At 41.7% G+C, this 16,045-nt stretch overlaps 1 protein-coding gene across 3 annotated transcripts in view; it reads left to right on the top strand.

Annotated features, from left to right (window-relative positions):
* The window catches only part of PWWP2B (PWWP domain containing 2B), a 41,901-nt gene that overhangs the window by 7,233 nt on the left and 18,623 nt on the right, over positions 1–16,045 (top strand). For all 3 annotated transcript variants that reach the window (XM_034776979.1, XM_034776977.1, XM_034776978.1), the window contains exon 3: positions 10,324–11,980. In XM_034776979.1, the coding sequence (XP_034632870.1) occupies positions 10,324–11,962 (1,639 nt within the window). In that variant the 3' untranslated portion in view covers positions 11,963–11,980. The remainder of the gene's footprint in view (positions 1–10,323; positions 11,981–16,045) is intronic.

Below are 16,045 nucleotides of genomic sequence, written 5' to 3'. Positions count from 1 at the left end.
ACATGGCAGTTAGACCTTTTCAACAGGGTTTGGATCATGGATCTTGTTGGTTGGTAAGTCTCCCTTCTTGCAGGCCCCTGCTTAATATTCCAGTCAGTCTACCTAGCTATAGGTGAATGAATATTGTGCCATATACTGGAGTATCTAGGTACCAATGGGGCTAGTTCTCTTGTTAGTAGGTGTCCAGTAACCATCTCATACCCTTATTTAGGTGCTGACCTTGCAATAATCTATACAGGTAGACTCCTAGCTCCTTGTGAAGCCCCAATTACTTCATTGGGCCTCCACATAGATATAAGGGTTCTCTTGTGTGGATCAGACTGGAGGATTGAGGCCCTACTGCCATGAAAACTTTGGCCAAGATTTTCAAGGGTGACTTGTGGGATCTCATTTCTGAGTGCCAGTTTAGACAGCTTAAAGAAGCTGGGCACTCAGTAACTTCTGAAAATCAGGCTGCTTTACAGTGTCTCAGTTTAGGCACCCGAAATCACTAGTTGCCCAAAAACTTTAAGGTCAAGATTCTCATGGTAGCTTTCAATAGCACAAAATAATGGACACTAATCTTGCTTATCTGTTGATTTGGCTACTGAAAGTAGAGCTAGAACATGTCAGTGAAGAATCTGCACTTATTCCGTTGCAGTGGAAGATGGATCTATTTACGAAGCAGATGCCTAATGTAACATTGAAGTACTAGATTTTGCTTCCATAAGAAAAGTTCAAACTCAAGCAATACTGTTGGTCCCACAAAAAGCAAGAAAATTCCTAGGATTGTAAAGCCACTTACAAGGGGCTAGAGCAAGACTGCATCTGAAACCCTTTACATATTGTGTCTCTATGGCCAAAGCTTGAAAAATAAACTTGCTTGGAAGTTTCCTTGGGTAAATGCCACTGAGTTCTGCAGAACCTAAACTTTACTTTTCTCTTTTATTTTGGGAATGAAATTTCTAATGCTTAGGTTCCCGCGCTGATTAGGCCTCAACTGGAGTATTGTGTCCAGTTCTGGGTACCACATTTCGGGAAAGATATGGACAAACTGGAGAGAGTTCAGAGAAGAGCAACAAAAATGATTAAAGGTCTAGAAAACATGACTATGAGGGAAGATTGAAAAAAAAAATTGGGTTTGTTTAGTCTGGAGAAGAGACTAAACAGTCAGACTAAATGTCAGAGAGGACATGACAGTTTTCAAGTACATAAAAGGTTGTTAGAAGGAGGAGGGAGAAAAATTATTGTTCTTAACCTCTGAGGGTACGATAAGAAGCAATGGGCTTAAATTGCAGCAAGGGAGGTCTAGGTTGGACATTAGGAAAAACTTCCTAACTGTCAGGGTGGGTAAGCACTAGAATAAATTGCCTACGGAGGCTGTGGAATATCCATCATTGGGGATTTTTAAGAGCAGGTTGGACAAACACCTGTCAGGGATGGTCTAGATAATACTTAGTCCTGCCTTGAGTGCAGGAGACTGGACTAGATGATCTCTTGAGGTCCCTTCCAGTTCTGAGAGTCTATGGTTCAGCCCTATCAAGGGGGTGGGTCTTTTCTGCTGCTGCTTAGAGCTTTAATAAAGAACAGCAGAGTGAAAGCTGGCCAGAGTCCTGTCAAACTTTGTGCTACTACTCAGGCCTTGGCTAAACTGGCGCTGTACAACGCTGCAAGTGGTGCTGTACAGCTGCCGCAGCGCTGTGAATTGCCAAGTGTAGCCAAGGCCTCAGAAGCTTGCTGGCAGCAGTGAAACTGACAAGATTCAGGCAGTTCCATGTTGCTGTTTGGGAGGTTTAGTTGAGCAACAGGAGCTATTCTTCCAGAAGAAAGTTTGGAGTGGGGTGAGGGTGGGGTGGAGAGATGATGGGAATAGAGTAGATGCCGCAGCCAAAAGTTAGAGGAAAGGGAGAACAGAAGAGATCTCACCCCACCTTGCATCAGCCAAGAAATGTTGCATTCATTTCTCCCCTCTACTAATTAGAGGGGTTCTTTTTGTGGTGGGGATGGTAGGTTAGCACTCCACATGTATCAGAAATCTACTCTCTGGAGGCTGAGATTAAAGCTAAAGCCTCCCAGCTGGGTCCAGGATGGAACTCTGCTAGCAAGCCTAGCACCCTTCCCTTTCCCAGCATTGGAGGGGTGTGTGTGTGTGTGTGTGTGTCTGGAGAATAAAGGCCTGCATCTCATGTCTTTGGCTAATAAACACAGTCCTTTGGGGGTATATGTGGGGCTGAGGGGGAAAGAGGGAGATTGATGCAATATGAAAGAAATGTAGTTCTGGGAGGGAGAAGTGAAGGGCAGTGAAAACAACATGGAGAAAAGAGACCTCATGATCTATTGTAGGAATAAAGAGAGTAGGGTAAAACAAGGAAGGGAAAGGTGGTGTTTTTAAAAACTGAAAAATCTAGGGAGGTGTAGTATTTTTTTTTAAAAAAAACTAAGTAGAAAGCTGACTGTTAGTGCTATAACTAAAAACAGTACAGAACTGTTTATTTCTTTCAATATGTGGTGTGTGGCTTTGGGACGTGTGGTGGCACAGGAATCTTTCACCCTGGCTAGTAGGATTTACCCAGACACCTTTTTTCTAAGCCTTGCCTGTGGCCATCAGCATCACAGGAATTTGCACATACAATCCATATTTTTCTGACAGTGAAGGAACAGATGTTTCTCTTCAAAGGAAAATACCATTTCGAGATCACAGCTTCTGGACCTAAGCTTATGTAGGAAGCATGAGCTGCTGCTGCTTCCCCCACCCTCTAACCATACACCCCCTTTATCCTTTAACTCATGCACTGAGAGGAGGGCATAAAAACAAAACAAAAAATGGTAATCGTGTATAGGTATAGAATAATCTTCCAAGAAATGCCTGCGCTTGCCTGCATATGGGGACACTTTTTTAAACAACATGCACTCAGACTTTACTGGGACTGACTATAACTCTTATCAGTTCAAAACACTGATTTCTGTGTGGATTTTGGTTTGTCATCTTGAGTTTAATAAATGTGAAACCCAAGTTCACATCCTAGCGTAGTATTTACATTAATGAAGGACTATAACCTGGTTGACTGCATTTACAATGTTCTCGCTAGCAAGACTGGCCAGCTTTGATGTAATCTAAATTATAGAGCTGAATCTTAATTATGTGTGGGTTTAAACATTTCCAAAACAGAGGATGGTGTTGCCTGTCTCCAGGGAGAGAGGGGATTGAGGAAATTATAGTTCCATTTTGGCTGTGCATGTCCCAGAAGGCTAAGACTAAAAACTGAATTCATGTCCTGTAGTACTGGTGCCTATAATACCCAGACACTTTCACATGCCCCTAAGCTCAAGAAAATGAAAATGCAGAGTCTGTTACTGAGCAGATTTGAATATGCTGCATCAATAATGACATTTTATATATCTGCACATTAAGTAATTTGTGCAGGTCAGGAGAAAAAACTAGGTTTAGCTAAGTTCGTGTTACTCTGTGTAAGACTTTATTAAAAACTGAAGTGTGGTAATGGAAGTATGTTTCATGAAATGTACTTAATATTATGTAGTAGGTGATAGGTTTTAATTATGCAGTTTATTTGAAGAGTCCAGAAATTTGTCCAGAAATGCCAGTCCAGAAATTTGTTCAGCTGCAGGCTGATCAGAATTACTTTATTTTCTGTGTGGGGTTATTTTTAATCGTTCTGCAGCTAAACTTGTCTAGAGTAACTTACATTTGTAGCAGTTTTCCAAAAGAAATAAGAAGGTATAAAATAATGTAAGTTCTACTCATTGAGTGCCTCTATTAAATCACATTAGCCTATTGGTCACATGGCCTTTTTACATTTGTGATTGAACAGAGGGGAGTAGCGTATGGTGATGAGGGCCGTATAAGTATCTAGACAAATGTAAGGACTAGTCACTATGAACTCATCCTCCCTAGCTCCTTTGGATGAGTGATGGGGCTGGTAGATGGTCAGAACTTCACAAACTGGGGAGTTTGTGGCAAAGGCAACACAATCTTTGGACTTGCCCTCTCATCCCAAAGGTAAACTGGTAGGGAGATTTGAAAGGAAATTTTTTTTTTTCCTCAAAACTAATTTAAAAATCCCCAACATGAACAAAGCAAATGTAGACTGACTTTGTGGGTAAAAGCAGCAAAAAATGGCTCCTCAGGATAAAATAGTCCCCTCAGTTGTCTCTCTTGGATTCAGACCATATACTACAGTACTGAGTATTACTTGCCCAGTAGTCTGCAGTACTATGGTATCTTGTCCAAAGCTACGAGACACAATAAATACTAGGGGAATTCTGCACCAAAAAAATAAAAATTCTGCACAAAATATTTTAATAATTCTGCATATTTTATTTGTCAAAGTAACACAATTTAATCATGCCAGTTTCATGTTGATAATTTATATCAAAATACCTGCCAGCAACTGTCTGAAACAATACAGATGACAAAAAAAAATTCAGGAAATGTTTTTTGGACAAATAGATTCCTTACTAGGCCTATAAATACAGAACTCTGAGTAATAATTCATTTAAACTACAATATAGAAACATATTTCCCGCACCCCTCAGAAGCAGTGCAAAGGCTTGGGGGGAGTCAGAAGTAACGGAGCTGAGGGAGAAGGAAGTTATTGGTGGGGAGGAGCCTGGGGATGAACTTGGAGGGTTGTTGAGTGTGGGTGGTGGGAGAAGTATGGAACAGGGTGGTTTTTGGGCAGGGAGGGATTGTTAGGGAGCTTCCACCATGCATTCCCTAGCTGACCCCAGCCTCTCTCAATCAGTCAGCAGCTGGGGCTGGCCCAGTAGTGGCTGCTCTCTGTTCTGGTGCCACAGTGGCCCCTAGTGGGAGACAGGCATAACTGCAGCACCTTTCCAGGGGAATGTATTTTCTGCAGGGAAGGGGGGAGGGAAATGCATGGCACATGAATTCTGCACATATGCAGTAGTGCAGAATTCCCCCAGGAGTAAATAGAGAAAATTGTCTTCTCTTGAGGGCCTCAATTTCACTGCCATTGCCTTCACCACCAATCTGAAGTTATTTAAGATATAAAGAGTTCAACTTCCACTTGCTTTGTTTTGTGCTATAATCCTCAAACAAATCTTTGGGATGGGAATAAGCTCAGTCAGTAGACTAGAAAGATGTTGCCAGTCTGTACTTAGCTCATTTCAATGCAATTATGATTGTGGTGGCAGCTTTATGTAGGCAGATCCAAAACCAAAATGATCAATTTAAACTCCCATCTGGAAACAAACCTGAAAGACAAGGTACACTATGGTGCTACCCCACCTTAAGTTTCCCAAGGCTTTGTGTAGCCTTGCAGAGAGTGCATCGCCAATACTCTAATCTCAGTGTGACACGGCTGGGGACAACTATGAACCTTGCTACATACAAACCCTTTCCCCAAAAGCTGTCTGGGCCATGGCAGCTGCTACCTGAGAATGCTGGAGCAACCAGGGATCTAAAATAGCCCCTGAATTGCAAATCTGAGTAATTAACAGTCTGGGCAGTCCCTCAGTCAGAGGCTTGTAGTTTCTCCCAAACCACCAGCATTATTTGAGACTGGGCAAGGCTGGACTTCAGCCAGTCAAAGGATTGAACTGCTGCGTGGGGGCTGGACATATGGCAGTAATGTGACTTCTTCTGGATTGCACAGAGCTGACATTAGGGACTATCACTTTACTACAATTTTGTATAGAGCCTAGCGCAGTGAGGCCCCAGCCTGGTTGAGCCTTCTGGGCACTACAACAATATAAATGTTAACTAATTGTCAGCTCAACCCTTATTGCAGAGCTATCCCTTGATTGGTTTAAGGAATGGGTAAAGCACAGAGGGTAAGCCCAGGCAGACCCCCATTCGTTCATACTAGTTCAGTGACTTCACTAAACTTTCTCAAATCAGGGACCTGATTTGATTACGCGCACTCGCATTCTCCGGCATTGCAATCTGGCCGTATATCAGTCTCCATCTGCTATAGCTGGCTGACCTTTACCATTAGCACTGTTTATGGATCTTAATTACTCTTTTTTTAAATGTTTTTTACTTTACTATGATTGTCAACTTTGGGATGCAGATTAGGGTACTGAGGCTCATCTAATCAGTGCCAAACTTATTAATTGTAATCCACAGTTCTGATGATTCTCCCCAGAAACTGTTGTCTCTCCACTTCTCAGGAGAAGTTTAATACCTGAGTGCTAGGCCATGGGCTACTAAAACTTCATTACTCTTGCAAAACATGCCATAGCAAAGTCACTGACCTTATAAAGGACTGGATCATAGTAAATTTACTCATGCGCGTTCTGGTGATTTCAGTGGGATTGCTCATGTGAGTTAGGCTAGTAGGATCAAGCCTTTAGAGAATCGACAAGGCCTGAACTTGCTTGCTTTAATGACTCTGGTAGTTCTGTTTAAACCCTTGGGCCTACTTGTAAGAGTAAGGTAAACAGAATTTACCTTCTAATGGAGTGGAATAGAGGAAAATTCCTCCATTGCATAGTTTTATTTGGTCAAGCCAGAACCGTTCCACTTAACTGAATAAATAAAGTATCACACAGTTCCGACCAAAGCTGCGTGAATAATAGCACTATATTGGTTTCCATTATAAGCTCCACTAATACCTCAGTTCGATGCGCAACTTATAGTTGCTTTATAGCAAATATGTTAGCAGAGTCTGTCACTTTAAAACTTTTAATTCTCAGGTTTGACTTTTCTTTTTTCGTAAAGCTCTCAAAACAAAATAGCTTAGTTTTAAATTATATTTTGCAGGCAGTTTAGTTCTTTTTCCTGTAGACTAAGCTAATTTTCTTCTAATTTGGAAAGTAAATGTCACCTAGACAAGGTATCTAAATATAAAAATGGTCAAGATGTCATAATCTCTCTGCAAGTAAATGGAAAGGAAATGTTCTTTCTAGAAAAGGCAAATTAAAACTTTATAGTCATCCAGTTACTAAATTATTTGAATTCTTAAAGAACAAAGAATAGCGATGAGTCGGTGCCAAAATTAAGGGCCAATTCCTGCTTTTGTGACTTATGGAAGCAATTTCTTTTTTTTCCCTGGTGGGTTTTCTCTCACAAATCAGGTAAGAAGGGTTTGGCCTGTAATTAACAATGTCTGCAAAAACAAAACTGAAACCAGTGTACAGTTTCCATAATAAATTGGAGGAGTATGTGCATGCTGGTTAGTGTTAGGAAGTGGGGGAGTGTCAGTGAGTTTATAAGGCTATTCCAGTCTTGGGAAGAAAGCCACCATCTCTCTTCTTTAATATCTGATTGTATGCAACCTCTGCTAATGCTCCTCTAGGAAGAAGTGTTACATTACTTTGGTGTGCAGCTGTCATCTGAAACAGCAGTAGCCTAAAAAGATCTGGAGTGAGAGTGTGAGGTTTACCCTTCCAGCGAAAAGTTCCACCCTGGGGATATGGTGCTGAGAAAGAAATACCGCAACCTTACCAGTCAGGTCTGAAGGCACCTACTGGAGGCAAAGCAGGAGATGCTCCTGGGTGATCAGCAGCACGTGCAGTCAAACTGAGTCAGCTTGCCTATTCCAACTCCTCGCAGCCAACTATCCCCTTGGGTTCTTTGTGCTGCTGTCTGGAAGGGATTGGACATGAGGTTGAGGGAGTTTCCGTACTTCTCAATTATTCTCTGAGCTGGGGATGCCAAAGCCTCAAAGAGAATTGTGGGATATGACAAATGTCTTGTAGAAACTCGTAGGATCAGGGCCGGCTCCAGGGTTTTGGCCGCCCCAAGCAGCACCTCCCCCCCCCCCCCAAAAAAAAAAAGGCCACAATCATGATTGCGATCTGCGGTGGCAATTTGGCAGGAGGTCCTTCGCTCCCAGTGGGAGTGAGGGACCGTCCGCTGAATTGCCGCCGAATAGCTTGACCTGCCGCCCCGCTCCGGAGTGGCCGTCCCAAGCGCCTGCTTGCCAAGCTTGTGCCTGGAGCCGACCCTGCATAGGATAAAAATAGCTCATCTAGGTCTTTGTTAGAGAGGATGATCACCATTACAAGGAGAATGTTGCCTGCTTCCAATCACTTAAGAATGGAAGGCCTTTCTATTAGTAAAGGACAGTTGTTTTAAAGAAGGTCATTGCTGCTAAAACTGATCTTTTAATATAAAGTGCAATAGGGAATCTTCCCCCAAGTCCCAGTGGTGCTGAGAGCCATTGAACCAAACTGTCAGCCCTCTCTATGATGGAAACCACTTTAAGCCAGGGGATGTGGCAGCACCCCGAGTTCCAGTATTTATGCCAAGGCCTGGCTTGTCTCAAAGTACATGGTGAAGTACATTTTAGAGCTTAAAAATATGGCTACACTATGCTATATTTCTTGTTGGAGTCAAAATATTGGGAGAAAAGGGCTGAATTGGAGTTATTAAAAACAAAATTTTGTGTTTGGGATGTCTTGCTGCTGAAATTTGATCCAGAAAGAACACAGCTTGGCTCTTGAGTTTTCAGGCCCACAGAAAAACTATTCAGAGTAGCAGCCGTGTTAGTCTGTATCCGCAAAAAGAAGAACAGGAGGACTTGTGGCACCTTAGAGACTAACAAATTTATTAGAGCATAAGCTTTCGTGGACTACAGCCCACTTCTTCGGATGCATCCGAAGAAGTGGGCTGTAGTCCACGAAAGCTTATGCTCTAATAAATTTGTTAGTCTCTAAGGTGCCACAAGTCCTCCTGTTCTTCTTTTTGCAGAAAAACTATTGTATTCCTTGTTAAAGGAATACATGTCATTTCATATATGGAACCATTGAGACAATAAACATGGAACCTCATGATGGCCTTTTTTAAGAAGTGACTATTTTACAAAGAACTTGCAACTTACTTATTCTTCAGTCTGTCAAGAACAGCCTGGGCATTAATAGGTCAGTGGAACATAATGCTCTCCTGGCTTAATAAAACCTAAGCACAAAGTAGAATTTCATATTGCAAAGAGTCATTTTGTCAGACTCGTGTTCATGGAAAATCTGTCTCCCATTAATCCTTTGCTGCTGTTCTGCAGAGAAAGGTGAATTCCCTCTTTAGACAGCATTTTTCATACTGAAGCTGTAAACTTTCAGAACGATAAACAGATAGTTTAGTGTGCAAAGCACAGTCCTTGGCACGTAATTGTTAACCCTGATCCTGAACCCTGATCTTGCTTGAATGTGCAAGAAAATCCTGAAGGCCAGGCCAAGGAACAGAAATGAACCACTGCAGCAAAGTATATCCCAAACATGTGGGTAGGGAAAGGGAGGGGAAAATCTACAAAGAGCTGGTGGTGTGATGAAGCAGTGTTTCTACTCATTGTCTTGGCTTTCCATTCCCCACAGATGTGACACTGGGCCTTGCTTGGCTAAGACTTCAGAGATTAGCACAGATTCAATGTCTGGTCCAGCAACATATCTGTTGACGCAATTGGCTGTCACTATTCAGAAGAAATCTATGGAAATAAAATGTTACATACTCAGTGTGTGCAATAGTGTAATATTCAATGATAAAATTTGGCATTGCATAAATGACATTTTCTGCTTGATTTGGCTAGCTTGGAGAAATAGGAAGTACTCAGCGGCGGCTCCAGGCACCAGTGCTCCAAGTGCCCGCCTGGGGCGGGAAGCTGCGGGGGTCGCCTTGCCAGTCCCTGCGAGGGTGGCGGTCAGGCAGCCTTCAGCAGCTTGCCTGCGGGAGGTCCCGCAGCTTCAGCGGCAATTCGGCAGCGGGTACGCCGAAGCTGCAGGACCGGCGGACCTCCCGCAGGCAAGCCGCTGAAGGCAGCCTGCCTGCCGTGCTTGGGGTGGCAAAAAAGCTAGAGCCACCCCTGCAAGTTCTTTTTTTTTTTTTTTTTTTTTTTTTTTTTCTCTTCAGAGAAGTAGATGAATAATGGCTCGGGGTGAACGTGCTTGCTAGTATAAAAACCCCATGCTTGAATGTGCAGGCTGGGAAATTACTCATTCAGCGACCTGGATTGCACGTGCATGTGGCTCAACTGTTGCATAGTAATCTGAAAACTTACTCTCAAAAGTCTAGCATACTGAAAGATTCGTTAATAGTGTCCCAAAGACTTGCAGGGTTCTACTCTTCTATACATCATCTTTTCCATGGTATTACTGGCCTGTTGAGTAAGGCTGAGAATTCAGTGCAGAAGTCACGTTGGACTTTCCACCCAAAAAGTAGATTATGCGCTCTGTATGTTTTGAGATGGCACTTAACAGGATAAAATCAGCTGCTGTTTCAAAATGAAGGGAAAATATTGACTTCTTAGTGCGTTGGGCAAATATTCTTTCAGAAAATGGCATTTTTTTGTAAGTTTAATTTTTGTCAAAGAAACCTCTTTCAAACCGTTCTGATTTGTGTATTTTTTTTTTTTTTCCACACTGCTATAGGTCTGGGTTGTTCTGTCTTCCACCACCTTTGTTGCCAAAGCAAGAGGAACCTCCTGCTGATGCTTGCACTAACTGGGTTCCTGAAGACAGACAGCCTGTGAAGGGTGAGACTGAGTCACCGTTTTCTAGTGAAAAACCTCCCAAAGGAAACCATGATGAACAGGTTCCTCCTCTTTTGCCACCTCCATCACCAGGCAATGTTCCTCCTTACCCTCCCTATTTTGAGGGAGCTCCTTTTCCTCCTCCCTTATGGTTAAGACACACGTATAACCAATGGGTTCCTCAGCCACCACCAAGGACTATAAAGAGGACAAAAAGACGGTTGTCACGAAATAGAGACCCAGGAAGGCTCATCATGAGCACTATTAGACTGAGGCCCAGGCAAGTGCTCTGTGAAAAATGTAAAAACACTCTGAACCCAGAGGAAGCGAACAAAGCCAGGCAAAATGCTAAAACAAGGAGGAAGCTAAGTATTCAGGACAAGGAGCAAAAAAAGCACAGTGATTCTGATTATGTGGAGAAAAGGAATAAAAGAGAAAAGAGGGAGGAAGACAAATTTTCTGGGGAATTAGTGCATCGAACTCCAGTTATAAAAATATCCTACAGCACGCCACAAGGTAAAGGCGAAGTTGTGAAAATTCCCTCCCGGATTCATGGCTCGGTTAAACCGTTTTGTCCACAGCGGATATTGCAGAATGGAGGGGAGGACCAAGAGGAGAACAGAGACTCTGAACGATATCAGGAAACCAAATGTTTTATGGATAAGTCGGCAAGCAGCCAACTTGCTTCCATTCCAAAACTGAAATTAACTAGGCCTGTGCATTCCAGTGCAGATGTTCCACCTCCCAAAATCAGACTGAAACCTCATCGAATAAATGATGGTCAGAGTGTTTCCATTTATAAAGCAGAACTTATTGATGAGATAAATGACCTTCAGAGTAGCAGGGAGTCCAATCCTTCTGTATTTTACACTGATGAATCTGCAGATAGAAGTTTAGCAGAGATGTCTTCAGGGAGTTCAGGTGACGATGATGACTTCAAAAGATTTCCCCAAGGTAAAGATGGACATGATAACTTGGCTTTTCTTATGAATTATCGTAAAAGGAAGGCAGATTCTTCTAGTTTATCGGTGTGTAGCAATGACAGTCTAGATGAATCCAAATCCTCTAGTTCAGAAGTAACATCACCAGAAATGTGTGACTTTTTACCTGGTGATGATGCGTCTGTCTCTTCATCTTCAAAAGATGAGCGTAAAATTGTGCCACCATTAACAGTTAGACTACATACACAGAGTGTCTCTAAATGTGTCACTGAAGATGGAAGAACTGTTTCAGTGGGGGATATTGTTTGGGGTAAAATTCATGGTTTCCCATGGTGGCCGGCACGTGTTCTTGACATAAACCTTAGCCAGAAGGAAAATGGAGAACCTTCCTGGCGAGAAGCTAAAGTATCATGGTTTGGTTCTCCAACAACCTCATTCTTATCTGTTTCAAAACTCTCTCCTTTCTCTGAATCTTTCAAACTGAGATTTAATCGTAAGAAGAAAGGGATGTATCGGAAAGCTATTACAGAAGCTGCAAAGGCAGTAGAGCATCTGACCCCAGAAATAAGAGATCTCTTAACACAGTTTGAAACATAACTTTGCCTCCAGTACCAGGTGAGTGCATACTGGACTGATGCTTCCTGTACTAACGTTCTTGTACAGCTTGCATTTGTCTTATTGTCATGTCTGTTCTTATTTCACTTTGTTTTGTCTTTAACCCTAATCTTTTAGGCAACTCAAACTTCTTATTCAGAGGTCTAGAAACCCATGTTTAAGTGACCTTTCAGAGGGGTGTGAACCTGCAGCTCTCACGGACTTCAGTGAGACTCAGGAAGCAGCCCCTTAATAATAGTAGGGGACTATGGGCCAATTTATTGCTGTGGGGAATGGAGCATTGTTGCTCAGGGTGGCCACATGCTACCTCCCAACCAGCTATGCTAGTGAACAGCTACTGTACCATCTGGACAGATGAGGGCACAGACATGTAATAACATGGGATTCTAAATGTGGGTATGTGAGAAACAGACTCATGCAGTCTTGTTTTGACTCTGACAGTGACATTGTAGGTAAGTGACTTGACTGTCTTTGTTTTGCCATCTAAGTACAGATGGGTGTAATAATACTTGCCTACCTAACAAAGGTGTAATGGCTATTGACTGACTGTACTTATATATGCTAAAATTCATCCTGCTATGGCTGAAGACCTAGTGGCCCCTAGGCCCTTAGCTGCTTTGGTGAGCTGTCCCTTGAAAAAACACTTCATGCGTAGACATTAGTACAAGCAGTTGGCTTTAATAATCAAAGATGCTCACGATGGCCCTCTCTCTACCCCCTTCATTCTTCTCGAAGTCTGACAGTCCACTTGGGTTTGCTTCCTTCTGCAAAAGATATTCTCTTCTTTGTGTCTCACTTTAAACTACAATAATCACATTATTTGTCCTAAAGCTAAGAACAAAACACTTGGTTCCTTTTTCTCTGGCAACTTCCTAGAAGTACAATACCCTGGGTACTACTAAGAGAAGGTGGAAGGGCATCTACATAGTAATCCGTTCTTGGGAACAGCTGAAAGCATAATATTGGTTCTCCTATGTGACTGAAGAAGAGAGACTTTTTCTCTCACTGCTAAGTTGTAATATGAGTGTCTGTGATCAGTCTTCAGTGTTTCAAATTACAAAATGTAGCAGAAATTCAAATAGCTTTATTATTTTAATTGCAATTTGCATTTTATAGGCCCTGTCCCTGCTCCAATTGAAGTCCATGGCAAAACTCCTGGTGATATTGAATAAGATCAAGATTTGTCTCTTGCATCCTGCTGATGGTGGCTATCATGCTAAACATGACCACATCCATGACACTTACAGATTGGGACCTCAGTGAAAGATGTTTAAACCAGGATAGAAACTAACCCCCCTCCCCGAAATAACAATTCTGTTAGAAGAAATTTTCCTCTCTAGTTTTGTGTTCTGACTCCCATAGAACTCAGTATTGATTCATCACTTTGTCCCTTATTTCCCTCATTTGCCTAGTTTAAGAAATGCGTACACAAGCCAATGATATTTTTTTCCCAAGTTTCTAGCATGAGGACACTTACTCATGATTATAGCAATATTTGACTACACACTTCAGCTGACTTCAGCTATTGGGACTAAGATGGTAAATGTTGGTATAATCCTGAGGCAGGCAGGTTTGATCTAGAGGAAAATGAAGGGAAATTCCACTGACCATTTGCTTTTGCAAACTTATTCTGGATAGTTAAATCTCCAAAAACTGCACTAATGAGAAGCACTGGTCGTTCTTTCATCCTCCATCAAATGTGCCCAGCTTATTTACCTGAATGTGTGAGAGATCCAGAATTCTCCCTTTTTCTTTGTACCGTTGTGCCAAATTCCTCACTTCTCCTAGGTAAAAATGCTAATTGAGCTTAGAAAGGCCTTAAGGCATTCTTGGAAACTTTCTTTACCATCTCTCTACCCAAGTGCCTTATCTGACTCACCTTTTCAGTCCTCTGCTAAAATTATCTGTCAGTCTCCATGAGAAAATAGTTATTGACAACTGTTAATATCTGCTAGCTGTGCCATAACATAATTCTGTACCAATCAGGAGGCAGCCATCACATATGATGACTTGTCAGGAGGGAAAGGGGCAGGAGATCAAAGGTCATTATCACTTGGATCTTCAGTGTGACAAATGTGTCTACTAATACACTGTACTGCTCCTACACTGGATTTTTCTTGTTTGTGGCTCCTTTTTTCCCCACTGTCTTGCTTTTGCATATCATAAGATTAACTCGTCGATGATACCTTATTTGAATACCTTGTCTAAAACTAGCTTTCTGTCCCTTCAGTGGGACAGAGTTGCTTTCTGTGAATTTTCGTGAGACAGAACTGAAGTTTTTGGTAACTGACTACTTTTTTCCTTTTCCTTGCTATAGATCACAGTGGCAATCAGTCATGCCAGGAACAACTTATTTGTGTTATAAATCAAAGTGTGTCCTTTTTTGAGGAAGTTCAGAGGTGACAGTATTTTTTATGTCTCTGATACAGTAATTAACAAGATTACGTAGCCATACTTGTAATAACATACTTTGTGCCATTGCAGAAATGGGCTCATTAATAGTTGAGTGAGGGGAGATCTGTTTACAAACAGAAAGTCCAACAAAATCCAATAGAACCACATAACCTTTATAACGAGGAGTCTGGTGGCACCTTAAAGACTAACAGATTTATTTAGGCATAAGCTTTCGTGGGTAAAAAACCCCAGTTCTTCAGATGGGGGTTTTTTTACCCATGAAAGCTTATGCCCAAATAAATCTGTTAGTCTTTAAGGTGCCACTGGACTCCTCGTTGTTTTTGTGGATACAGACTAACACATGGGTACCCCTTTGATACTTGGCACATAACATTTATGTTTACAATTAAAGTAATTGGTATGATCAAACTAGATCAATAAGTAAAACAGTCACTCACCTGTCAGAAGTGTTCTTCTGTTAACCTTCTCAAATACCTTGGGTGGCTTCTGGCCTATAGGGGATGGAGAACACATGGGACAGTTACTGGAGACCACAATATAGAGTCTACAAATGCAAAATAAGCTGAATACATGTGGATTCACTTAAAACTAGAGCTGATCAAATAATGCTAACCATATCTGAATACATTATTTGACCAACTATTACAAAACAAAACTTCCAGTTGGCAAGGTTAATTAGCACTATTTTTTGCTTTCCCTGCAAAATGTACTTTGTGGGTAGAGCGTTAAAACCTTGTCATTAAATCACCAATAAAAATATGGCAACAGGTCAAGGCAGAGTAGTAACCTGTAAAATCCAATTTCATAAGACACTCTTGATTCAGCAGATAGTTAGGAAAAAATCTCCCACTAAACATGTTCCCGTGTCTCTTTGCAGCTGTCTTTGATATATAAGCATAACTTGCTGTTTGAGAACTGGTGGCTTCATAAATGTCTGTTGCACGGTAACTAAATGCTTGTAATATACAGACTCTTATTTCAATGGTATGTTTGTTTTGGTAAGCATTAAAACTCAGACCAACTTTGCTGATTTTGCTTTTAAGATTAAAGGTCTTTGTAGTTGCGACTGTAAGTTAGTTAGACAAGTCCTGAAAATAATGGAAGTGTCAGAATAGTGGATGATATTTAACCTTAAATCTAAATCCCTATTTACAGTAGGCCTGCTTGAAGGCCTGTGTAGGGCATTTTAGCAAGGGTCATGCTGTAAATGGAATGCTTAATGGGGGGTGGAAGCCAAAATGCAGTCAAGTCTTCTGTCGGGATTGCTTTCAAAGGCAGACCTCCTTGTGGTAGGGTGGGAAGAAAAGTGGGGGAAGATGGTTACCTCTAATTGTATTCTGTGAAAGACACAAAATATGGATCTGGATTTGTCTTGAGCAAAGGCAAGCCTGTATTCACTTGCTGAAGTCCCAAATGGGGCAGAAGTTGCACTGCTATTACTTTTGGCATAGCTTACAGAAATTGTTGGTTCTGACACTTTCAGATTATTTGAGCAAAACCAGATCGGGTTCCAAGGATGTAACCAAGTTATATTTATTGACTTGGCTTATGAAAATCATTCTGTATTCTCCCCCAGCCCTCTTGTAGGAGTTTATCACTAGTGTGGAAGGCACTTATGAAATCACCTATAGTAGATATTAATGGGGAAAT

This window comes from Trachemys scripta, chromosome 7 (genome assembly GCF_013100865.1).
Source record: "Trachemys scripta elegans isolate TJP31775 chromosome 7, CAS_Tse_1.0, whole genome shotgun sequence".
Taxonomy (NCBI): Eukaryota; Metazoa; Chordata; order Testudines; family Emydidae; genus Trachemys; species Trachemys scripta.
The sequence above is the reverse complement of the archived record's forward strand: the minus strand, read 5'-3'. Positions and strand labels throughout refer to the sequence as shown.